The sequence below is a fragment of the Ictidomys tridecemlineatus genome, chromosome 9 (genome assembly GCF_052094955.1).
Source record: "Ictidomys tridecemlineatus isolate mIctTri1 chromosome 9, mIctTri1.hap1, whole genome shotgun sequence".
NCBI classification, from domain to species: domain Eukaryota; kingdom Metazoa; phylum Chordata; class Mammalia; order Rodentia; family Sciuridae; genus Ictidomys; species Ictidomys tridecemlineatus.
The window spans coordinates 147,045,445-147,069,994 of record NC_135485.1 but is presented as its reverse complement, the minus strand read 5'-3'; the positions used below and the strand labels follow the sequence as shown (position 1 = coordinate 147,069,994).

Genomic DNA, 24,550 nt, shown 5'->3' with positions numbered 1-24,550 from the left:
ATCCCGACTAAATGGACAGATTTAATAGTTTTAAATCTGCTTCCTCTGTAGATATGTCTTCTCACTCTATAATTTAATCGAATAAAATTTAGAGACATTCCATTTTCATTTTAATTGGTTCACAAAACCAGAGTTCTATTTTTCATTAATAACTCTCAAATCCATGGGAAGGAAAAACAGACAGCCCAAATGCGTATTTCTGACTTCCTGCGTAACTGTGTATGAACACAGTGAAGTCAACGCCTCCTCTTCAGGACTTTGTGTTTCATGATCTCTTTCAACTAACAATGATGTAGCCCAACAACTTTTAATCATAAAAAATGAGTTTAAACATAGTTTTAAGATTGCCATTTTATTCAGCCTGAAACGCTGGCCCAACTGAAAGAAGTATGTGCACCTCCTCCACCCAATTGCCAGGTCTCTCAGGCCAGCCCTGGAGAGCACAGTATCTGACCACGTGGCTGAAGAACTAAGGTCCTGGGTAAACACGGACAGTGTCAAGGCACAGCCACCAGCCCCTCCCTGGAGCGAAGGTATCCACACACCGGTCGTCTTTGTCAGCCCCAGCCATGTGCAGACGGACACTTCCAGGAGCAGCACTCAGCGGCTCCAGCTGTCCTGTGGAGGAACTGGATCGGGCTGTTGAGAAACTGGCCCCTCCGGCACATCAGGATCTCGGTGGCCAGAAACTTTTCCTCTGTCTGAGCCCGTGGGATCAGGGCCCAGCTGAGCAGTGGAGCTGATGGGGTGCAGGAGTGGAGAAGACACACCAGCACCCTGGCCAGGTCCCCCTGCTCCAGTGTTCTGCAGGGGACTGCTCCTACTGGGGGGGCTTCTTTTCTGAGAAGAGACCTACAAAAAACAGCAGGCAAACGTTTCAGGTTAAACATTAAAATCACATGGACCCCTCTGGCTTCGGGCCAGCATGCATTTCCAGGATGGCCAGAGAGAGAGCGAGAGGGACGGAGATTCCATTCCTGAGCTCCTGTGCACACTGGGATTCCAGGCAGGTGCCAGCTGCCTTCGTTGGCACTGGCACATGTTCACCAGGTTGTGACATTGGGTGGCCCAGCTCATGCCTACGGAGGAATGTTCTGACGTCCTCCGGCGGTGGCTTGGGCACTTCCCTAGGAAAGCGAGTCATTTCTATTGCTGCTCGAGTCAGGTCATGCCCCAGAGAAAGATCACTCTCGACAGGGAAGGTATGTGGGTGGGTGAAGTGGCCTGGGAGAGTGGGGCCCTGGCTCCCCGGGAAAGCCCCGGAGACGCAGGCGGTGCTGAAGAGGCACTGGGCTTCAGGAAGAGACACGGAGACCTGGTCAGGGTCAGGAAGACAGTCGGGACCCTGCAGAGGACCCGACAGATACCCAGGGCCAGTGGACATGTGAGGACAAGGGCAGAGGTTGGAGCTCTGCTGCCACAACCGTGGGACACCTGGGCCACCAGGAGCAGAAACAGAGTTGACTGTGGACGTGTCTCTACAGTGTTGTAAAACCCACACGCAGTAACGGAGCTCAGCTGGGAACTGTGGCCAGAGGACCATGCCACGTGGTACTCCACACTCCTCCCTCAGCCTGGCCAGGGACCCTCAGTGGACTCTGCCCCCTCAAGGACCCTGCCCTGCCCTCTTCCAGCCACAGGGTCTGCACATGCCTGCGTCCTGTCTCTAGAAGGAGCTCTGGCATCCCTGCGGACCCTGAAGCACCTGCCCAAGGGGCCCTAGGTGCCAGGGGAGCTCCTTGTAGCTGGTGAGGGGCACAGAGAGGAGGCTGGGCTGTGCAGCTGGGCTGTCCTCAAGTCCACGCTCAAGAGCCCGCGTGGTGGGAAGGAGGGACAGAGCAGCGGGCCCAGGCAGGAGGCCAAGCTCAGGTGTCCTGGGCCACCAGGTTCCGGCAGAGCTGAAACCAAGCACTGTGAACGGTCTCTGGGCCACTCCAGGCACTCTCAAGGCAGGAGGAAGGACTGTGCGCCACAGTTTCTGAGCTTCATTCATGATCAGGCCTCTCCATCTGTCCCCGCACCAGGCCCAGGAAGGCTAGGAGAGGTCCCAGTGGTACTGCAGAAACCAGCATGGACACCCACTGTCCCTTTAAAAACGCACAGAGCTTCCTCGGTCCCATTCCACGTAAAGAAAACAGCCACTGTTTTAGGTGGTCATAAGAGAAATAATAATGGAAGACACTAGGATAAAAATATAACGGGAAGCATTTCCTAGAGATGAGAAAGTAAACTCGCCAGTGGTCAGATAGTGAAAGGAAACAGAAGCAGGCGTCCTTTAAGCACAGCACACTCGTTAAGAAGGAGCGCTGCGGGCTGCGGGACAGCCAGAGGCCTGGGGTGTGAACTGCAGGTGCCCGCCCGGGGCCGGCTCACCGTTGTCCTTGTGCTGCCCGTCTGGCGGAAGCAGGTCCAGAGCGCACCTTGGAGGGCCCGGCTGCGAGGAGCGACAGAACATCGTTACAGCGATGCTGTGCCTGTCCAGCAGGCCCACCCGCGGGGTCCCCCCAGACCCGTGGCCCTCGTGCCGCACCCGGCCCCCCCTCCCCTGCCCACTGGCTCTGCCCCTCCTGATTCCGCTCTGCATTTGGCCAGAATTTCTCTGACTCTGGGGTTTTCCTCCTTTGCTGGGGAACAGCTGAGTCTTGGATCTCTGCAGAAGTGAACACTTTGGTAGAACTCACCGGAGCCCATACACAAACAACGTGATTCACCATCAACAAATGCTCTTTTTAAAACCCGCACACTGGGAGCAATGAGAGGGCCAGGAATAAAAACACAAGTTTAAAGTTGTCAGTGGCTCAAGGCAGAGCTCCCAGGTGCTATGGAGGGCAGAGCCCAAGAGCCCAGGGCGGTGGAGTGCGCAGGCCTCTCCCTCTGCACCGGTGCCCCCAGGATCGTTCTCTACGTCCTCAGGGTTTAGACCAAAGATGTTTCTCTTGGAATTCTCGCCTAGGTTCTCACCAGGGAGAGCGGCTAGATATCGAGTATCAGGGACGCATCAAACAAATCAACTGAAGGAACAAAAAGCCGTGGACCTGGTGGACCGTGGTAGTTCCAAGGCCACCAACTCGTTCCCAGCCCTGGGAACGGAAGGCTGGACTTCACCTGCCCAGCCTGTGTTCCTGCTGCCAACACTCTCCCACCTCCGACACCCGTGGCACAAGAGACCACGGCTGAGCTCCAGTTGTTTAGTTATCTGCTAAAAATAACTAAATGGGAACTTTTTAACGGTCCCCAGTGGGGGCCATTCACAGGCTGCCAGTCCACTGAAGGTGGCCTGAGACTTCAGCTAAGGGACCCCACTGCCGGGCCTGGCCTACTTCTCCTGCTCCCCACCTGGCCCCGGTCCTCTGGCCCAGGAAGGAGATCACCTCTGTCTTTGATCCCTCGCTTACTCTTAGAGTCTCAGAACAGGGTCAGGGTTAGTGACGTGTTCCCCGTTTTACACGCCCGGCAAGGTGCCCCAAGAAGGTAGCGCACAACCCCACCACAGCCAGGCACGTGCTCAGCGCAGCTCACAGTGAGCGGACAGGGGTGCTCCTTTACAATCAACAGGTTCCCTCGTGCGGAGAGCTGTTCCGTGGAACACTGCTTGACGGGAAGGCGTCACACAGGACCCTGTCCCCACAAGAGCTCGGCCTGCTGCTCTGCCTGGGAGCCTCAACTTTCTTTCCATTAAGGAGGGTGGGACAGAAGCCCGTCTCTGCCCCCAGGTCAACGTCAGGACCCTGGGTGCTACAGTTAGTCCGTCTGTCACGAGGACATTCCCCGACCCCTACAGGTTCCGTCTCCCTCTGGTCCCACAGCCGCGGTTCACTTCTACATCCCTGACAGGACGTGATCAGGAACGAGCGCTGAAGACCAAGAACCCGAGTAATGGAGAGAACAGGACGGGGACAGGCAGTGGACAGAAGCAGCCGCGGCCTCCATGGGCAAAGCACCAGGTTCCCCTCAGGCTGCACCACGCCAGGCCACTGAGGGAGAGGTGCTCTGAGCCCCGACGTCTGCCCGCCCCCAGGGGTCACAGTCTCACCCCCTGGGAGAGGACAGGCAGGACTCTTTCAGGAAGGCGGGGAGCATGCTTTTGGTAAGGGCTGTGCTTAGAAAATGTCAATAAGAAGCCTCAGACTTTGGCATAATCAGAGACAGAGTTGATCGGAGCCAAGGGGTGGGAGAGCGTCTGGGCACACAGAGAGCAGAGCAGGAGGCCGCCTTCCTGGAAGGAGGCTCTGTGAGGAGAGCAGAGGCTGGCCTCCCTTCAGGGCAGTGGGCACCGCTCCAAGAACCAGGGGCCACTGCAGTCTGGCTCCCTCAGGTGGACCGTGCCAGTCAACTCCACCCAGGTCCACTTCATCTTGCTGGGCACACAGGGCCACGGGGGACAACTGACGTGGGTCATCTCTTCCTGGATCTTCAAGAAAATCCCCCCCACAGGAAAACGTCCAAACCATTCTGCACGTAGGTGGCGACAGCCACCGTAGCTCAACACGAGTTGGAAGCTGCCCCTCTGTTTTCTTTCTTCAGTTTTTGCTCCAGTTTTCACTTTGCGATTCTTTATACGTAGAAGTCCCCTGCGGCCTTGGGTAGGTGGTTGAAAGTGGCCCCTATAACAGGCTGTTTGCTCAAGGAATTGTGGCTCAGTTGGGAATCTCGTGATTACTTTTTCATATCTATGTGTCCTGAGGATTCAGAGCCCAAAGAGTCACTCCTGTGTCCATGCCCCTCTGGACCTTGGCCAGTGGAGGCTGAGGTGCAGGAGACACGCTGTGCCCCAATTCCAGAGACACCTGGTCTCTACCAGCAGAGGACGCCGTCGCGATCTGTTGACGTGGGACCTCTTACTTACTGGGTGCTCCCACTGGTCCTGCGTGGCGCCTGGGCCTGCTGGCACCCCCGGGTCCCGCAGGTGGACAGCCAAGCCACAGGTGCAGGCCGGGAACTGCATCTGGGGAGACAAAGCCGTTGGCCCACTGGGAGGGTGGAACGGGATGTGGACACGTGCTCTCTACAACAGGGTGGTCAGTCTTAAGGTGCAGCCCGTCTGGCATCATTAAGACCCAGAGCAGGAGGTAGGTAGGACTTGGGGCTCACAGGACGAGGCTCCTCGCTGGCTAAGTCTTCCCCGAGGTGACACTACAATTACTCCCCCATCTCGGAGAAATCAGAAGCCCTGGGGAAGCGCACACAGGGGACGCTGCTTCTGGGTGGTCTTCACAGAGACCTCGGTGAAGCCCAGCCTGCCCTGACCCGGGGGAGGTCCCTCAACTGCAGGCAGCGTCAGGAACTGAGCGGAAAAGCGTCCGTGTGGAAGGCCCCTAGAGCGTGGGCACAGAAGGACTCAGGCCCAGGACACCTTCCCTGTCTAGAGAGAACAAAAGCCTCTGTATTTCAGGTTTCCCACCACAAGAGCCGTGAGCAACTGCAGGAGAGGCCCCCAGCACGGTTTCCCAGTGCGGTGGGTCTGGGGAGGAATCCTCATTCTAACAGAAACACAAGGAGGCTGGCACTGCTGGTGATGGAGGCTGGCCCTGCTGGTGACGGAGGCTGGCACTACTGGTGACGGAGGCTGGCACTATGGGTAATGGAGGCTGGCCCTGCTGGTGACGGAGGCTGGCACTACTGGTGATGGAGGCTGGCACTACTGGTGATGGAGGCTGGCACTGCTGGTGACGGAGGCTGGCACTACTGGTGACGGAGGCTGGCACTATGGGTAATGGAGGCTGGCCCTGCTGGTGACGGAGGCTGGCACTACTGGTGATGGAGGCTGGCACTGCTGGTGATGGAGGCTGGCACTGCTGGTGATGGAGCTGGCACTGCTGGTGATGGAGGCTGGGTCTACTGGTGATGGAGGCTGGGTCTACTAGTGATGGAGGCTGGGTCTACTGGTGATGGAGGCTGGGTCTACTGGTGATGGAGCTGGCACTGCTGGTGACAGAGGCTAGCCCTACTGGTGACAGAGGCTGGCATTATTGGTAATGGAGACTGGCACTACGGGTGACAGAGGCTGGCCCTACTGGTGACAGAGGCTAGCCCTACTGGTGACAGAGGCTGGCACTATTGGTAATGGAGACTGGCACTACGGGTGACCGAGGCTGGCCCTACTGGTGATGTGCTCTGAGAAGCATCTTTTTCAGGAATGCTGGGCTGAAAGGCTGGTGGTCCCTGCGCACTGTCCACCCATGGGCAAGCCCGGCTGTACCCAGGAGTAACTGAGTGGAACTTAAAGTTGCCATTTCCCTGCTCCCAGGGCAGGGCAGCAGCCACATACCTGTTTCAGTTGTTTTTCTAGTTTTTCTTTCTCCATCTGACAAACTTTGATCTACAGAGAAAACACAGGCAGTTGATTATCAGCAGGAGCTCGGGCCTTGGGGGAACCTGGGACCGGCCAGTGCAGGGCCCAGGGAGCGGCTGAGCAGCAGAGAGCTGTGCTTGGGTTTCGGGCGTGCGTCTCTTCTGTCCTGAAGTCCCCCGGGAAAGCGGGGAAGCGGGGAGTTCTTAAGTGTTTTCAAGTTGGTTGAGGCCACCTTGTTCCCAGTCTCGGCCGACCTGTGCAGACCTAGATGTAGCAGCGTCTGTCTCTCTGAATGAAACTGGCACTGTTCAGCGGCATTCAGGGCCTGACTCCTGCCCCACACAGCCTCTGCACCACGGTGGCTGGCTCCAGACCCCTCGGTGGCAGCCGGGGGGCACTCTGGTATGTGGCCAGGGCCTGAAGGATTTGATCTGAGGTCTCTGTTAAAGTCCTCCTCAGATCACATCCTACTCAGCCAAGGTTTCCCTTCATTGCACTGCGGCATTTAACCTGCAGCCGAGCCACTTAACATCGTCCTCAAATCCTTCCCTGTGCCTTACTGAGTTCTATCATTGTTGAACCACAGTGAACGAGACTTTTTATTTCTTGTACCGGGGATGTGACCCAGGAGTGAGGTTACCACTGAGCTACATCCCCAACCCTTTTTATTTTTTATTTGAGACAGGGTCTCACTAAATTGCTGAGACTGGCTGCAAACTTGGAATCCTCCTGCCTCAGCCTCACCACCACACCTGGATGAATGAGACTTAAAAAAAAAAAAGATTGGGCTATCATTATTTTAAAAGAAAAATTTGATAGTTTTCATGTATCAGTTTCAAGATTGTTCCTTAGCTTATAAACACAATTATACCATACTACTTGGACGATACATTTATTTTGCTGATGCTGGTCAAAATCGCTTTTTATAGATGCACAGGCACCAGAACTGCGTGTGGACTATGTTCTAAAATGTTAAGTAGGTGGACTATGTTCCTGGTTGAACTGAAAGTTCTAAAATGGAAAGCACATTGCCCATCTTAGGCACCAATTTATTGCCAGTCTGAACTTTTTTGGGTCTGGTGCAGAGGAATCACTCTGAACTTAATAAAGTAGAATAAATAAAATCGAAATTTACCAGGAATAAAGCAATTTGTGCACTAACAAAGAAATCAAGGGGGCTTTGTAAGAAATAAAGATTGAAAGAGGAATTCTTCACGCAGTATAATCAGGACTTCTTCACCCACTGTTGTATAAATTATTTGTTAGGTTTCATGGATTACTTTCAGAAAATTAAAGAATTATACTTTTAATCCTACTAATTTCCTTTATAATTCTTTTATTTTATTCCTTTTAATTTTTTTAGGAAATGGTTCTACCAAATAATTTACCACATGAAATTAAGAATTTCAAGTTAATCCTTGAAAAAATATGAGAGAAGAAATCAGATGTCGTTCACTGTCCACGTGGCATTGGGCAGAAGAGGACCACTGAGGGCTGGGAGTCCTTCAGAGTCGGGCAGTCCGGCAGCTAGCAGGCCTGCCCCGTTTCCCCTTTCCTGAAACCCCGGCAGGGTTTTGCAAACCAAAGCATGTGGTCATTTCAAAATCGCGTAGGCTACACTCTCCCTCCTTCACATCATGCTCACCCTCACGGCAATGTCTGAGTCCACTTTTTCTCCTGTTACGTGTGATTTTAGTGCACTTACAGTCAATACAGTCTAGTCCATAAACGGCTTCCCGGAAAGGGCTCTAGTCACACTCCCTCTGGCCCCAGTGACCAGGGCCCTGGGCCTCAGCAGACATGTGCACGGCACGGTTTCAGAGGGCAGGGGCATTCCAACACGCCCTTCCAAGAAAGCGACAGGAATTCAGAAACCACTTCACTCTATTTGAGTAGAAGGTAGTTCAACTCCCATTCTCCCGAGGTAAATGTTACGGGGAAAAGATCACAAGAACTGTACTTTACAAAAGACTCTGGAATCCCGTTCCTGGGGTCATTCCTCAACACACTCAAGTTAAAAGAAATCTCAGGCATTTTCATCTGCCTGCAAGGTCGGGAAGAGTGCCTTCACCCCAGGTGTGGCCTCTCAAGAGCCCCATGTCAACCGGCAGAATTCAAAAGGCCTGGATACTTTTTAAATGAGAAAACAAAAATGGAGCACGTGTGCTTGGCACGGCCCGCTGGGTGTGTACCTGGGAACCCAGCCGGGCCAGCTGGGCGCGGGAAGCCTGATGAGCGCGCTGCAGCTCTTCTTTCTCTCGACTGAGCCTTTCCCGATCGGATCGCTCCCTTCTGAAGTCTTCTTCATAGATTTGTACCTGAAAGACAGACACGTGGGTGCTGTGACGGTCTTTCTTCTGTGCTCTTGGGACATTCAAGCCATCTCCTCCCAGGTGCCTCCTGGGCTTCTGCAGTGGGGCCCGCCCACCCTCTGCTCCTGAGCCCTCTTCAGGGTGGGGTGGGGAAAGGCACAGGGCCGCAATTCATCCTCCACCTAGAGTGGAAGTCCTCGGATTTTTCCTTCTTGGGTGTGCATCAAGAATTCAGAGGGACAAAGTGTAAATTCCTTAAAACTCCTGTGCCCACACTTCTGCCGGGTGCCCTGCTGTGCTGGAGGCCTGGCTGGCCCTAAGTGTCACCACTGGAGCAAGCCAACGCCCGCACAGGGCTCAGCCTGAGGTTCTCAAAGTCAGTTTGCTGACAAGGGCTGTTGAGTGAAGCCACTAAGGACTGACGTGCCAACAGTGAGCACAGAAGCAAAGGCGGACAAATGTGGAGAGTGTGACTGTTGAGAGGCAGCCTCTCGGTTCGTCCTGGTAAGCAGTTTTAGAGGTAGATGATAAAAAAGAAATATGTAAGGTTTTATCGCAACACTTCATATTCCAAATATTCCAGAAAAGTAATCAAGCAAATGAATTAATCCTTTTTTTTAAAAAGGATGTTGTCTGGTAGTTTGGAGACAAACATGTGAGGCTATAAAAATAAATGAAAGGCAGAGAATGAAGCAAAAGAAGTCTTCTAAGACTGAGGTTTAAATCACTTCTACATGGAAACCTCTGAGCTGGACACGGCACCTTCAGATTCCAACCAGAGGTGCAGCCATCTAAAGCAGTCAGATGAAAGCCAGCAGGCAGGAGGGGAGATCCAGCACTGCACGTAGATTCTGGAGGAGATGCATATGCATATGCAGACACACACACACGTGCACACACATGCACATACACGTGTGTACATATGCACACACACGCACATATGTATACATGCAAATATACACAGCACACAATATATACATGCACATACAGCATGCACACACACATACATGTATGCATACACATGCAAATATATAACACACACACATGTATACATGCACTCACATATGCCATGCATACACACAAACATGCACAAAGATTACATGTGTGTACATGCATGTACATATATACAGGCAAACACATATATGTGTACGTAAGTGCACACAACACACATAACACACATGTGCTTACATGTACACGTGCACACATGCAAAATGCAGACACAAACAATATGCATGTACACACATGCAAGCATATACACACAGGCACAAGCATGTATGCACAGAAAAAACTGCACACACATGTACACATACATATATGCACACACACATATAGAGCATGCACACACACATGCACATGTGTACATACATGCACACACAAATATTTACACATAGATTTCATTTTCAAATCCTTATTCATCAGCCCCATTGCAAGGAAACTACATCCAGCCAAGCGACATTTTTATTTATTTTTTTGGTCAAGAGCTGAGGCTCAGTTCCAGGCAGACAGAGCAGTTACTGGGGTGTTTTGAACGGGAGAAGCCCGTGTACAGAGAACTGAACATTCTAGCTAGCCGTGCCGTCACTTCAGTCCTAACTCAGATCCTCTGTGGATCTGAAACCTCCACTGCCCCGTGTGGCGCTTGGTGGGATTGCAGTCATAGGTGCTGGCTGGGAAGTGGGTTTGGTCAAAATGTATGTGCAGAACATCACACACTCTCCCTAGTGCCAAGGAAGGGATGGGCGTCGCTCCACTGTTCAGCGCACATGAAAAGAACGCCTGTCAGGCCTGCATCCCACACTGGCTGACCCCACTGCAACCCACGTGCCAGGTGCCCTCTGGCCTGCAGTGTGCTTAGTGGGTGAGCTCCAGGATGGTCCAGGCCTAAACACAGGCAATACCTGCCCCGGAATCCTGCCTGGGCTGCCACCTGGACAGGACTTCAACAAACTGAAGGTCACCCTCGCTTTCTATGGATCGATTTTTAAGCCATATGCATGATCCCGAGTGTAACAGGCAGATTATCCTATGAGATAAAATGGAAAGAGAAGACCCATCTTTCCACCAAGAGCTCTGGATTTTACACCCAGCTACTCCTTTCAGGTAATGACGGTAAGTGAATATCAGTAACCCCATGGCTCAGCTTTCCCACGTGGGCACACTGAGATCCTTGTAATTGGCACATACTCAGAGCAAACTGGTCAATGAACATGTCCAGGGGCCTCGAAAAGATAGAACTGATTTCCAGCCCTTCACCCCATGCTCGGTCTCCCCCTGCTAATAGGTTCTTGAGGGCACGAGCTGGGATTCCGGCGAGTCCCCTTACTCACTGCTACTTAGCCTCTCACAGGAGGAGAAACTTGACAGGCATGGCTGGCCCTTCAGCCAGGCGGACACTAGCCTGCTGGACTGAGCTCAGACACACGCAGCTTGGGCAGTGCTGCCTCCCCCAGGCTGGGCTGCCACCGCCCTCGAGGGCATCCTTGCTCTCGCCGTCCACGTGGCCGCAGTGAGGGAGAGGAGTGGCTGGGGCACCAGCCCTGTGTAGGGAAGCAGACCTGACTCTTCTGTGACTACAACCAGAACCACAGATTCTTTGAAAACTGCCCGTGATGTTCAAGGGCAGGAGGCCAGGAGCTGCAGGATCACAGCCTGGTGGCTCCCATTTTCTGAAAAGGTGAGATCTTGGGTGAGCAGTGTTTCCAGAATCAACCACGCCTGCGGGGAACTCCGTGGACCCGGGGCTCACAGAATCTCCATCGTCTCTTCACGGTGTGACCTTGGGTGACCCGTAACCCACAGAGACTTGGTTCCCACTTTATGAACCACGGTGTGACCCAGCTGAACTCCATTCTGCCTGGAAACTTTGAAACCAGTAATTCTAATTAAAGCGAGTGTGAGTACGGGTGGCCACTGTGAACAGCAGGAGTGCACTGGCCACAGGCCCTGCCTGGCCCCAGGACTGTCCGCTCCGACCTCTCACCTGCTGCTTGAGAACTTCCACTTCCGTTCTCGTGGCCACGTGGCTGCACTCCACAGGGCACATCCCCCGCCGGTCCCCAGGAGACGACGCGCCCTCGATTTTCAAGGCGTCCTGAAGAGCCTGTGGCGAGGCAAGCACACAGCTGGCGAGCCTGGCAGCCTGGGTATCCCGAGGTCCGCGTCCCTCCACGCCCCCAGCAGCCCTCCTCCCCCTGCGGCTTCCCCTTCTGACTTCTGCCCACGGGTCCGTGGTCAGAGCCTGCCTGCTCCCCAGGAAAGCCGCTGCTGGCCGTCCGCCCCTTGCTGCTTGGGGGTCCTCAGTGATGGGCCCCTCGCCCTGGCCAACCACGAATAGAAGACTTGTCTACAGCCTTTCTGCCAACTCTCGGCCTCAGTCACCGTGTACCCGTCCCTGGTGCTCGAAGCTCGGGAGCCAGAGGCGGCCCGACAGGCCCAGCCCCGAGCCCTGCCTAGAGGTTCTGAATCGGGAGCCCAGAGCCCAGAATCTGCACTTCTCAAAAGCTGGTGTGGCTCATCCCAGGTGACATTTGGGGGGACATTCTTCTGTGTAACCGTCTCATGTCCCCAACAAGAGAAGGAACCCCCAGGGAAGGCAGCCCCTGTGGACTTGCAGCCCCTGCAGCCCCCGGCCCAGCCTGGCCACAGGCGGGTTCACTGTCAGAACTGCTGAGGCGCCCTGGGGAGGGGGTGAGAACGGCTGAGGTGGCCACGCTGTGTCCCACCCGGGTGGTGCGCCTCTCTCGGGTCACAGGGAGGTGTCCCCTCCAAGCTTGAAGGCCCGAGGTTCACATGGAGATGAGTTCCCAGGACAGAACAGGCCTCGCCTCGAGGCCCTCAGGACACACCACTGGTCACTGTCCTCCACGCAAGGGCGCTCCTACCCACAGGGTCGCAACACCAGCAAAGGAAGGGCAAGCCTGTGGCCTCGCGTCCCCTGTCCAGCCCGAGTTCCCTAACAGAATGTCTCCGAAGCCGAGACGCCATCCAGCCTGACGCGAACCTGGCTTTTCAGGAAGTTCTAAGAGAAACAAGAACTGCTCTTCTTCTCAGGGAAGAAATGGCAGAAACAACAAGTTCTCCAGTAATTTATGTTTTGTCAGATTTTTGTGTGTGTGCTGGGCATCAGACTCTATCCCAAGCCTCACCCCCAGCCCCGTCAGGGTCTGTATAAAACATGAAGTTCTGGGGGATTCCAGAATAAGTAGACCTGCTAAGTGACATGGAAGGTAGCACACAAACTCTGGAGTGCTGGATGCCCTGTGACAGCGGCAGCCAACAGGACCACTCACCGTCCACCCGACAGGGTGCCTGGCAGACCTCGTTGTTTGAATTCCCAGGTTTTCCTACCTTTCATGCTACTTGGGATTTTAGAAATTTTGAAATGAGTCATAAATGAAAGGTGAGTCCAGGAGACATATATGCCATCTTGGGTTTTCCGGCTTCCTCGAATAAACCCCACCACCTATTCTGGGACAGGTGCTTACTCTCAGTACTGAGGTGTCGGGAACCTGCCCACCCCAATGGCGAGACCAGGGATGGGTCAATGAGCCCGCGGGTGGCCCTGGACGACCAGCTTCAGCAGGGCTTCTCACTCCCTCTGGTTGTCCCTGACCCCCCGTAGGAACTTGGTGAGGACAAAGCCCTGGGGTATTCAAAGCGAGTCACCTGAATTGAGTACCCACAGTGACAGAACTTCTGACAGCCCTGTGAGTGGCTCAGGTGACCTGTCACCAGCATCTGCCGAGTGACATGAAACAGGGAGACCCCGGCTCCACTGAGACGGTCCTTGGTCCCCCCAATCAACATGTCCAGTGGCTTCTACTTCCCCTACTTCCCGTAGTGGGAAAAAAAAAAAAGACCCATTGTAAAATGGAATAACAAAGTCCGACATTTCATTTCCCCCAACACTCGTGCTAAGTGAGCAGAAATCTCCCCAAGACCATCGCTTTGTGCAAGTGGTGCTCCAGGCACAGATGTGCGCAAGGACATCTTTTCTGGCTTTAAGGACCCTTCACTTTTCCTCACTGCCCACGAGTAAGGTATTGTACATCACATTGCTGTATTATGCTTACGAAATGGTAAATCTCAGGTCCAAAACTGGCTACTGAATACGTCATGTTCTAGTGAGTTAAATTTGTTGATCCATCCATTCACGCATTCGCCACTCGGCACGTACTCTAAGAAGTTTCTGGGGGCAAGGCCTGTCCTTGGCACTCGGGTCGTGGCAGAGACCAAAGGGTCCCGCCTCACTGCTGCCTTGGCGAGCCCCCTCCTCAGAAATGCACTCTGAGACAGTACTCACAACTGCACTGTGGGAGAGATGGGTGTATTACTGTCTGAGGCAAGTTTTCACCTGAAAGTTGACTTTTTCTTGTGATTTTAGGTGAAATGAGATGTACACGTGGGCCTCTAGGAGTGTGTGGCTCTGCCTGTGCCTGCTGTGCCAACGGATGGATGTCCAGCCTGCAGGAATTCTACCCCCGCTGAGCTCATGCTCCAGAGCGCCAGGCGGAGCAGACGCGGGGACACAGAGGCAGCTCGAGCTGTGCCAGGCAGCAGCAGGCTCCAGGACAAGTCCATGTGCCCCCCAGGGAAACTCCTAGCACAGCCGAAAGGTCCCCGTGGAGGCGACACTTGTACAAAGACATGAGTCTTACTCAGATTAAATTTTCTTGTTGAGAACCTATGATTATAACCACCAAAATTACCAAACCACTAATTTTCTAATTTTTAAAAAAAGTTCTGCTAGCTATAAATACAGATTAAAAAATGAAGTGCAACACATGCACATGAGCAAGAGAGCAGGGTTCTCAGTGGTTCAGGATCTAAGGTGTTTATTCCCCTGTGCCAGTTTATGTTCACCTTCAAATGAAAATTTCCCTGAAATTTATATATTTCTCTTCCCCCAGGAAATTAAGAATTGGTGCATGGAACACACACACACACACACACACACACACACTCACTCTCTCCTCCTCATCCTTTGAGCAATGCACAACTGCTCCTTTGAAGACTAAGATGGAGCTCGGGTACTGGATCCCTGGCATTTTCCAGGCAGCTCTGACTTCTGCCCTTCCTCTGTGAGAGGTGAGCTGGGCCTTAACCTTGCTATTGACCTTGGGCTTGGCATTCAGCTTACTTCCACGCATGCACCACGCTGAACGCCACAGCATCTGTCTTAAAGACCCTCCCACTTCCTCAGGAAGCTCCTGTGGTTGCTGAGAGGTGAGTGTTCACAAGCATGCACCTGCTTTACATGGCTCTGCAGACTGGAGGAGGAGGAGGAGGAGGAGGAGGAGGAAAGAAAGATGTGTGTGTGTTCTCACTGCCTCTGCAGTTTCTCATTCTCTTGCCATGCCCTCTGCAGAGACACAGAATCCCAAAGCCTCCTGACCAGATGGGGCTGAGCCACAGTTGTGCTGGTAAAGCTACGGTGTGCCCTGTACCCAACCGAGGCGGAGGCCATGTGGCAGCTGTCTTGGATACGACCAGTACTGGATACTGTCAGTGTCAGTAGCAGGACTGTGCCCGCCCCCCAGGGAGCTCTGGCCTCCACCTTGGGACCTGCTCGGTACCTTGTTAAGGCGTTGTATTTCACATTCATAATGCTCTTTCTTCTTCATCGCAAGAGCATTTTTTTCCTTCAAAAGCTTATTCTCTTTCTTCAGTTCCTGTAATTCTTCGTTTAGAGTTTCCCTTTCCTTAGAAAAGAAAGAACAAGGACTTCAGAACACAGTCAAAGTCAGCAGGGAGGATAGTGCAGGGCCCTGTGCCTCAGCTGCCCGTGGCAGACAGAGGGCTTCCCTCCTGGAGAAGTGCAGAGAGACTGTGATATTGCCTTTCAGCATCTCCTTCAAGCAGTGCTCTTGGATTGAGGACGGCAGCATTAGGACTGAAGATAATTTTTCTTTATCAAAACTTAGTGCTACTTCTTAGAAGTTTGGTGACCCCAGAAAAAGACATCAAAATCCCCAATCTTCACTCTTCTTGGTCAGATAAATGAGTCTGAAAAATCATCTAGTTCCCATTACTAAGTGATGGATAAGGGACTCAGTAAAAACATTCACAATTCTAAAAAAAAAAAAAAAAAAAATCATGCAACAAAACAATATCAAGTATCTCAAAGCCCAGTCCTGAACCAGGCTGCAGCAGAGAGCAGGAAAAGCCAGGGATTCAGGCAAATAGGACCCTTTGCTCAGAGCACCTGTGCCATTGTTGGTTTAAAAGGCAGAGATCATAGCATCCGAGTGTGGTCACAAACCACGTTTTAGACCATCACCTGGAAGCATATTGTTAGAAATAACTGAAGATTCACTTTCAAGGCATTAATGGGCTCTGGAATTAAACAATGTCACCTACTTCTTAACTCTATAGTAAGCCTGGTGTGAAGGAAACTGGCTGAGAATAAATAAATATTGCACAATATAGGTATCTCAGGAAGAGAAAATAGGAAATATATGTGCCAAAATGTGTGATTTTAGTCATCGGTGTTTCCCAATGCAATTCTTAAATTTAAGAAATATACTTTAGGAAGTTCATTTTCTTTAAAAGTGAAAGTATTTCTACTTGATTTTATTTAAATAGAAAGAGCCAATACACTTGGAAAATGAACCAATCAAGAGAAAATTATTTTAACTAGAAAATGGTCGACACTCCAGAGGCAAAAACTGCTAAGATTCCTGGTGAGGTGTCATTGGCAAAGGAAGCCACCCTCAGGCCGGAGAGGAGCTGCGCGCCCACTGCCCGGGGCATGCGGCAGGGGTCTCAGCCAGGTGGGCAAGGCCAGGAAAGAGGCCAGGGCCGGGCTGTGACGGTGACTTCCCTGCAATATCTGCCCTGCTGGTTTTTTTCTTAGTAGACCTAAAAGGAGAAGCTCAGAATTTAAGATCCTCCTCTCATCCTCTTAGTACCCACCAAGTCCAGTAACTGAAGAAAAAGCAGGAAGAAACAGAGTCCGCTTTAGGAGGCACCGCCTCTGGCCTGAGGCCTCGCACCCTCAGCAGGACCCAGGGACCCAGGGAGCCAGATCCCAGCCTGGGGCCATTTCTGCAGGCCCGGCCTCAGCCCTGAGGCGGCTCCTGGGAAGGGAACCTGCCGCCGCAGGCTGGGTGCTGGCGATAGGAGGGCGAAGCGCGCTGGAAACGCCCTGCACTCTGCTTGGCGACAAGAGGATGCCCACTTGCGACACCGAGAAGCGACTCGGCAAGCGCAGCGTGTGGCCTTGGCGCTCCCCTCCGGCCATAACAAGCAGAGCCCAGGGACCAGGGCACGACGTTCCTGTCCACGGCCTTGGAGACGCGCAACCGGCCCCGCGCCGCGGTGCGGGAGCCCAGGGTCCACCCGACGCAGACCCCGCGGGCGCCCACCTCTTCCCGGCGCGGGCCCCGGGGGGCGCCACCCGCGCTCTGGCTCCGCCGCTGGCACTCCAGCTCGCCCAGGGCGCCCTCGGCCGCGCGCAGCCGGGTCCTCAGCTCCGCCACCTGCGGAAGGAACCGGCAGTTTCAGACCCGTCTCCAGCGCCCAAGCCCGGCACCCGACTGTGCGCTCCGAGACGCGAGCGCCCTCCTCAGCGCGTCCCTCCCGGGCAGCAGGGTGTCTGCATTTTAGAAAGGGCTCGTCCAACCGAAAGCCAGCACAGGCCTGGCCCCGCGGCCTCCAGCTGTTCCCTCCTTCCTCCAGTCCCACCGCTGCGGACGCGGTGGGAGCATGACCTTGCACCTTATGAATTTAACAGCTCTGGGTATAAAAGGAGGGAGAGAGTAGCAAGGTGGTTGTGGTCCAGTTTCTTAATTCCGAATTATTTAGGGGATTTACTTTCTCTTTCTGAAGATTGAGTGGCTTTCAAATTACAAATTGATTTAAAGGAGATTTTCTCCAGAAAGTTGCTTTCTCACCAAAGCCAAAGCTTCTCAACAGCACAGTGGCTTACAGGGAAGGGGAAAGAATTAGAGGCTGGTCTTGCAGAGCACAGCATGGATTTTAGACGTCCCTAACAGACACCACGGCCTGCAGAGGCACTGATGGCTGCTAGTGACCCTGCTGGGAAGCAGGACACATAAGCACACTCTGGGGACAGCACTAGAGGTGGTTTGTAGCCCATTTTTCCCCGCTGCCCAAGGCGCTCCACCGCAGTGCTCATTCCTCTTCAGTACCAAGAGGCCAGAGGTGCACCCAGCACCCTCTCCCCTCCAGCTTCCACTACTGCCTTCCACAGAAGCCTTCACAGCCGCAATCCTCAGCCTCCACATGGCTGACCCCGACCAGGTTAAGGAGATGCAGAGAGCCAGACAGGGTGCTTACCTTTCTTTCATACAACTCCTTCATGTTTCTAAACTGCTGGTCCCACTGCTGATTGACTTGCAGGAGCTGAAATTATTAAAACCTAGTGAGTCAACAAAGGATTTCTACCCCTTTGCAAATTTGGGCAACCGTAGAATCACTTTTTGAGGTTACAGAGAGTGGAAAGCAAAAGTGAACAGAATAACTCCTTCCAGCGAGTTCTCTGTGGGTTGGAGGCCCTGCTGCTCACTCTCACCTGTTCCTAACTGGTTCACACAGGGAGACCATTAAGTCTGGGTGTATCCCATCCAGCCCGCTAAACAGCACACCAGCCAGCTTTAACTGTCTCATATGAACTTTCATCTTCTTTGTTTAATTCTATCAGAATCTAATAAAAAATGTGATGTTGGTGGTTTTCTATAAGATCTACTAATGTGTGAAGGGTCTTTTTATGTATATACACTGATTATTACAGTGAATTATTTTTCTTGCTTTAAAAAAGTTTATGTTGAAGTCTGTACCATTAAATAATAATCATTTGTTTGCAATAGTATTCTTTAAAAGAATAACATCATTTGTGATACATAATCATTGAATGGATACTATCACATTTTCAAAAGTATAGATTTTTCAAGGAATAAGTTTTGCTGTAAGACAATTTTAGAAAACTCTTTAAAGGTTTTAAACCTCTGTGCTAATTAGAAGACAACAGTGTGACGTGTGTTTTAGTTTCCTTGTAGGGAAATTTGCAATCTGCAGCACTTATCAATATAAGAAGATAGTCACAAATGACAAACGGAAATAGCAAATCTGTCACCTAGGACAAAACAAAATACCGAACCCAGAACGGCAGTTCTTAGATAACTCTTTTGGTGGAGATAGATATGCTATTTAGTTCAGTTCTATGTCATGTTGACTAAAGATGCCTGCTTTGTTAACTTTTTATGGATCGGCGTTCCTGTGCTGTAACTGCATTAATAGGTCAGGAATTTTCTATGTGGTGTCAAAGAGGAGTAGATGGTGCCATAGAGGAGACAGTGGATTAGCAGAGGCACCGCCAGGTCAGCCACAGAGGGAGCACTGCGATTGTGACACCGTTCACCTCCTCCTCCGTCAAGAAGAGTAAAGAGGTTCAATGCTCACTGAACTCAGGAAATAAAATTCAGATGATTAACATTTAAGGAATGAATTTTCTAATGTCAGTGCTCCCAGACCTCTAGCATCGAGATGCCCAATTCACAAAGTCACACCTTCTCAATCAACTGCACTGAAATCCTTCACATTTGGAGTTTCAAGGTGTGCCTCTTGTGTGACACAGGTGATGAGTTCACACGGGGCACATGGGGGAAGCAGCTGAAGTAGGGGAAAATTAGGATTCTAAATGCCAAATGAGTTTATGACCCTGTCATTTTTTATTAGGCATTACGTAAATATTGATAAAACTGTTTTCTTTCAGTATAATGCAATGCAATATCAGAGAGATGAAAACCTTCACTTAGCAAAGATAAAAGACACGATGCTTGTTCTCAGCACTGACCCATCCCGACGTCTTTAACTAATACAAGTTACCTCTTTCCTCTGTTTCTCTAAGCACCTTATCTTTTGTTCAAGAGGATCTGTCAAATTCTTTCTTCTTGATGATTGAGCACTCTTGGGGGAAAAAAAAAGGATTGAGGTAAAACCATTTGCAAAGTAAATAGGAGAAATACTGTCCTTCACAAACACCTGCGTTTAACCAACTCTTATACTGTGACTTATAAAAACACTGGATTCTGGAGCTGAGAGGCAGCTCAGTGGCAGAATGCTTCAGCACCACAGACAAAAACAGAAACCCTCTCCCATGGTTCCTTCATAAGGACTTGTCGGGCGCGGCACAGCTTCCCATTATGAACAAGATCCCGTCACAGGAATTGGTAACCAAAATATCCCAACAAATCATAAATGTATCCATATAATGGCAAACCGGAAGTTAGAACTTCTTAAATTCGAATTTGAATCCCTTTCCAAAAAAATAAGAGTAGAACGACTTACAGAAATTGGGTCAGTTTCAGGATACGTTTTAGACATTTACATAGTAAACATTTCTTGAGAGTCATTTTCAGTCCTGCCCATGAGCATATCACCAGCAAATTCTAAAGAGTGTCTCTGTCAAAAGTCAGAGGGGGCATAGGACCACCAAGAATGAAGACCACAGTGGTCCTTGGAGCACAGCGGCTGAAGCCCAGACCCCAGGACTCAACCCCAGGACTGTGGATACCAGCACGTCAGAGTCGGGGGCACAGAGATTGTCCGGCACTGTGAAACACTACCCAGCTCTTGGAATAAAAGTCTTAGAGTATAAGTTTGAACTGACAATAAATTATTAGCTTAATGGCTTAATGGAAACGTTAATCATATTTTGGGTTTTTTTTGGGGGGGTGGCTATGTTTGTCAAGAATGGGAATATTCATTTAAAGAAAGCACAGAAGTCCCTGCAGCTGCCTGTCATTGGGCTAAATTGTCACTTGCATAAAGGACTGGTTTCTGTGCTGTAACCAAAGAGTCCTTTAGGTCATAGAAGCCGGAGGGTGATGAAGATCTGCGTTCAGCCCCTTACCATCAGGGACTGTGGACCACGGAATTGCTCCTCGAGGCTCTGCATGAACAGTTAAGAATATTTTCAAAACATGTTGATCTTTGCCAGAAAGATCAGAGGAAACAGTTCTTTTGCCATCATCATGGGATTTTGAGGGCTCTTTCATGAGAAACCATTTATAAAGCTGCATTTCCCTGTATTTCTTACTTCTGACTTGTACTTTAAGGTTTGAGGGAGTACACCTGTGTAGCTGCTGCTCTTTGCTTTGCCGCCTTCTTTCTATTTAGACCTGTGTTGTGACTAAGGCCACATTTTAACAGTGAGCTTCTGTGTAAACTTGCTGTTAACCACAAGAAACTGGTTTGGCTGATCGCCAAGAGGGACGTGGAAATCCAGGTAACCAGCATGTTGGTTCCTGGGAGTGAGTGACCTTCTCCTTGGGGAGAAGACTTTTAAGAAACGAGATTAGAACTGACTGACCCACTAAGCATCTTGGATCTGGCATGTGCTGGGAGCCAGCCCTACTTGGTGTGGGCTGAGCTGAGCACCCAGTGGTGCAGCAACAGGGACTCTGACCACAGGAGCAAGTCCAGGTCCCCCCGACACAGAGTGCCCCGGACACTGGGTTGAGACTTCTGAAATGGAGTCTCTGTGCCTCACCAACGTCCTCAGTCATCATGGCTCCTAGGAAGTCAATATCCTGCCATCCCGCTCACACTCGGAAATGTCAATCTGGGGTCCTCAAAAAGCCCTCCTTGCACTTGTGAGGTGGAAAAAACTCTGTGACCATAAAACATCTGTAGGCTCTTGCCTTCTGGGAGTGCAGATGTGGACAACTCAGCAGTGGGCTGATTTGTTTCCGTAAATAATTTTTTTCTGGAAAAAATTATAAAACACTCTGACCTTGATTCTTATTTTATAAATAAGATACAGATACTGGATTTTCAAAGGGGTCTATCTGGAGCTGGAGGAGCGCTGATTTCTGAGACTCAGCAGTGGTCTTTGTAATTGGGGAAATAGGGAGGGGGGAGGAGAGGACCCTGGGCTTGTCAGCCACAGCTGTATCTCCAGGGCTTTCTCTGAAGATCAGTCTAAGTTTTGCCATGGCTTATATGACTCAAGTGTGTATTAAAATATGGCAAAATCAACCAAATACTAAAATTTGGGGGAAATTTCACTTGGATTTGCTTTGCTTTTCAGTTGCTAAAAAGGCATCTGATATTGCAATAAGTGCAAAGATTTCTAATGACTGAGTTCTAGTACAGAAAAAATGTCCCCCATACGCAATAATTCCCTGAAGGTATTTTCTACAGAGCACGATCTATATTCACAGAGTCTGGGCATTTCTTTCTCTACCATAATACCCATGCCAACCTCTAGGTATTAAAATTTCAGCAATACCACTTAGATATCTAAATGAAATATGTGGTCAGTTTCTCATTATACCTTGGTTATCTTTTATTAAAAAATTAAGAAAGCACCTCCATTCATTCACTGTCCATTATCCTCGAGGCCGAGCCACTCCCAGAAGCGTGTTCTTACCTCTGCTTGGTCCGCGGAACTGTCCACAGTGCTCATTCCAGCTGTACCCTGGGCAGAATGTGCCACGGAAGCTGTTTTCCTGGGAGTCTTGGGAAGCAGAAAGAAGAGCGGGGGAGTCTCCTATGGTGTGTTCAGGGTGAGACCAAAATGCAGAATTGGCAAAGCACACCCCACCACTAACTCATGATGGAAAAATCACAATGATCGTTTGCCATTAAAAACAAAGGGAGGTGACTCTGCCTGTGAATGACTCGGAATACGGCTTATAAGTGCAGAAACCCGGACTTTAACTCTCCTCTTCCAGAGAGGGATTTCCCAGGATGTCTCAAGCGGCAGGCTGTGACTAAGCCCGCAGAGCAGCCTTGCCACGGTATGTAAATCGTCCTTCTTCCTTTACTGGCAGTTTCTCCCACTGGAGGAGGAAGTTCCCACTGCAGAAAGCCTGGGCCCGGGAGCCCTTCCTCAGTGGTCCAAGCGCCATGGACTCCGAGTGTCTCCCAGAGCAGGGAGGGACCACTCCATGTTCCCTGCAGGCGTGGTCTCTGGCAACGGGGTGTAGCTGTGGAACCCAGGCGTCACATGACGCTCCAAGGGCCACTGATTCTTATAGAACTAAAAGAAAATACTTCATTTCAAAGAAAAATGGGCCTTGTTTGCAAATCGAATCTACATTTGGCAGAAAGGTCAACCTTGGTTCTCAGACTGGCCGTCCTTTCCACAGGTCGGGGGGACTGTCACCAGGCACCTGAAATGGCATCTTTTTGCTCTGATGTTCTGCTTTAGTTAGGGGACTCCTGCCACCTTGCAGCGGAGCTCGAGATGGGTACCGCAGGAAAACCTGGGGTGGGAGGTGCCACACCAGTGGACCAAGGCTCCAGGGCTTGCTGGTGGGTGGCACAGGAGGCCAGGTGTACAAACAAGGGAATAAGGGGCTCTGAAGGGACCCAGGAGTGACCAGCCGGCTCCCAGCCTGACGGGCTGCCGTGAGGTCTTCAGGTTCACAGAGGACAAGGAACTCCCCAGGAGGCGAGGGGCTGCAGGCCTGGCCTCCCTCCCACTGTCCTGCGCTCCCCTGTGCTCCTGCCCAGCCACAGATAAACACAGACACACACACACACACATCCTCCCTGGGCCCTGGCACGTGCGGCTCGGCCCCCAGCCCTTTGCCAGGCCACCCTCCCACCTGGACCTCGGCTTGGGTTCCTCCACCCGAGGGAGTGCACCGCCAGTATTGCAATGTTTATTCCCTGTCCCCCCGGCCACCTGTCCCAGCACTGCACAGGGCCACCTTCAGCACTGTGCTGAATGAGGGGCCTCGGGACCCAGCTGTGCCTGGCTCCACGTTCAGGGACTCACTGCTGGTCTTTGGTCTGTTTAGAAGATGGGCAGGAGTGAGAGGGAGTGGGCTGGCCTGAAGCAGTGTCCACAGATGCAGGTGGGACTCACTGTCCACTCAGAGCTCTGAAAGCCCATTGACCACCTACACACTGACCTCAGGGCCAACAGAGGTTCTTTCTCCAGGAGGGGAAATGCTGTGGTAAAGCAAGTTTCCTCCAAAACACTAACAGACACACACACACACATACATAGACCCAACACACAGACACAGAGACACATGCAGACCCGACACACAGACACAGATAAACACAGACATCCACACACATACATAGACCCAACACACAGACACATGCAGATACATAGATAAACAGACATAGACACACACACACACACACACACACACACACACACACACAGAGACCCAACACAGAGATACACAGATAAACACAGATATAAATACATAGGCACAAATGCATTGACACAGATAAACAGACACATAAACACACACACATAGACCCAACACACACAGGAAAACACACAGAGGTAGATACATACACAGACACACACACACAGACACACATGGACACACAAGAGCACACAGGACGAAGGCACAGAGTCCTCCCTCCTCTTCTCTATCGGTCACAGTAAGCCAGGGGTTTACAGGGCGGTTTCTTGCGGCACCATCCCTTGCACCAGCGTCTCAGGGTCACCTGATGGCCCTCCACTAGGCGGTGGCCTCTGTGAAGCACTTTTGCATCTGGGTCACCGTCTGCTGGGGGTAACGCCAACGGCCCCTAGAGCCCTGCAGGTTCCCGCCATGCTCTGGAGAAGCTGCAGCTCAGCTGGGCACAGTGGGGCTCCCGCAGACCTGCCAGGAGCGACGGGCACCTGTGGCCCCCGCCCGGCTCACCCTGCCCGGCTCACCCCCGCCCACACAGGCGCCCTGCTCTGGGGAGCCTGCTCAGCTTCAGGAGAAGTCTCAGTGGGAGAACTGGGTCCCCGCTTACAGGGCTGCTCTGATGACCCCTCATCTCCTGTGTGACTAGAGGGACAAACCCAACCAGCAGAAACATGAAGAGGGACACAAGAAGGAGCTACTGCCACCCTCTGCAGCTGTCACCTGAGTGCACTCTGCCACCGGTGACACGAGGGCCTGGAGCTCAGCCTCCGCCCAGCCCTCCTCCCTTGGCTGCCCTCCCTGACCACCCAGGT

General features: G+C 51.7%; 1 protein-coding gene across 2 annotated transcripts; it reads right to left on the bottom strand.

Annotated features, from left to right (window-relative positions):
- Positions 1-333: 333 nt before the first annotated feature.
- On the bottom strand, positions 334-22,693 carry Tnip3 (TNFAIP3 interacting protein 3). Of its 2 annotated transcripts, XM_078022172.1 has the most exons (11): positions 22,001-22,691; positions 19,453-19,533; positions 17,905-17,970; positions 16,971-17,084; positions 15,180-15,305; positions 11,585-11,704; positions 8,485-8,610; positions 6,269-6,319; positions 4,847-4,945; positions 2,374-2,434; positions 675-852 (listed from the first exon to the last, which is right to left on the bottom strand). In XM_078022172.1, exons 1-11 carry the CDS (start codon positions 22,034-22,036, stop codon positions 821-823), a joined length of 912 nt encoding a protein of 303 aa, XP_077878298.1. In that variant the 5' UTR covers positions 22,037-22,691; the 3' UTR covers positions 675-820. The 2 variants fall into 2 exon arrangements, with proteins under 2 accessions (XP_077878297.1, XP_077878298.1); XM_078022171.1 differs by lacking the exon at positions 2,374-2,434 and having other exon boundaries at positions 334-852; positions 22,001-22,693.
- Between the last annotated feature and the right edge of the window lie 1,857 nt (positions 22,694-24,550).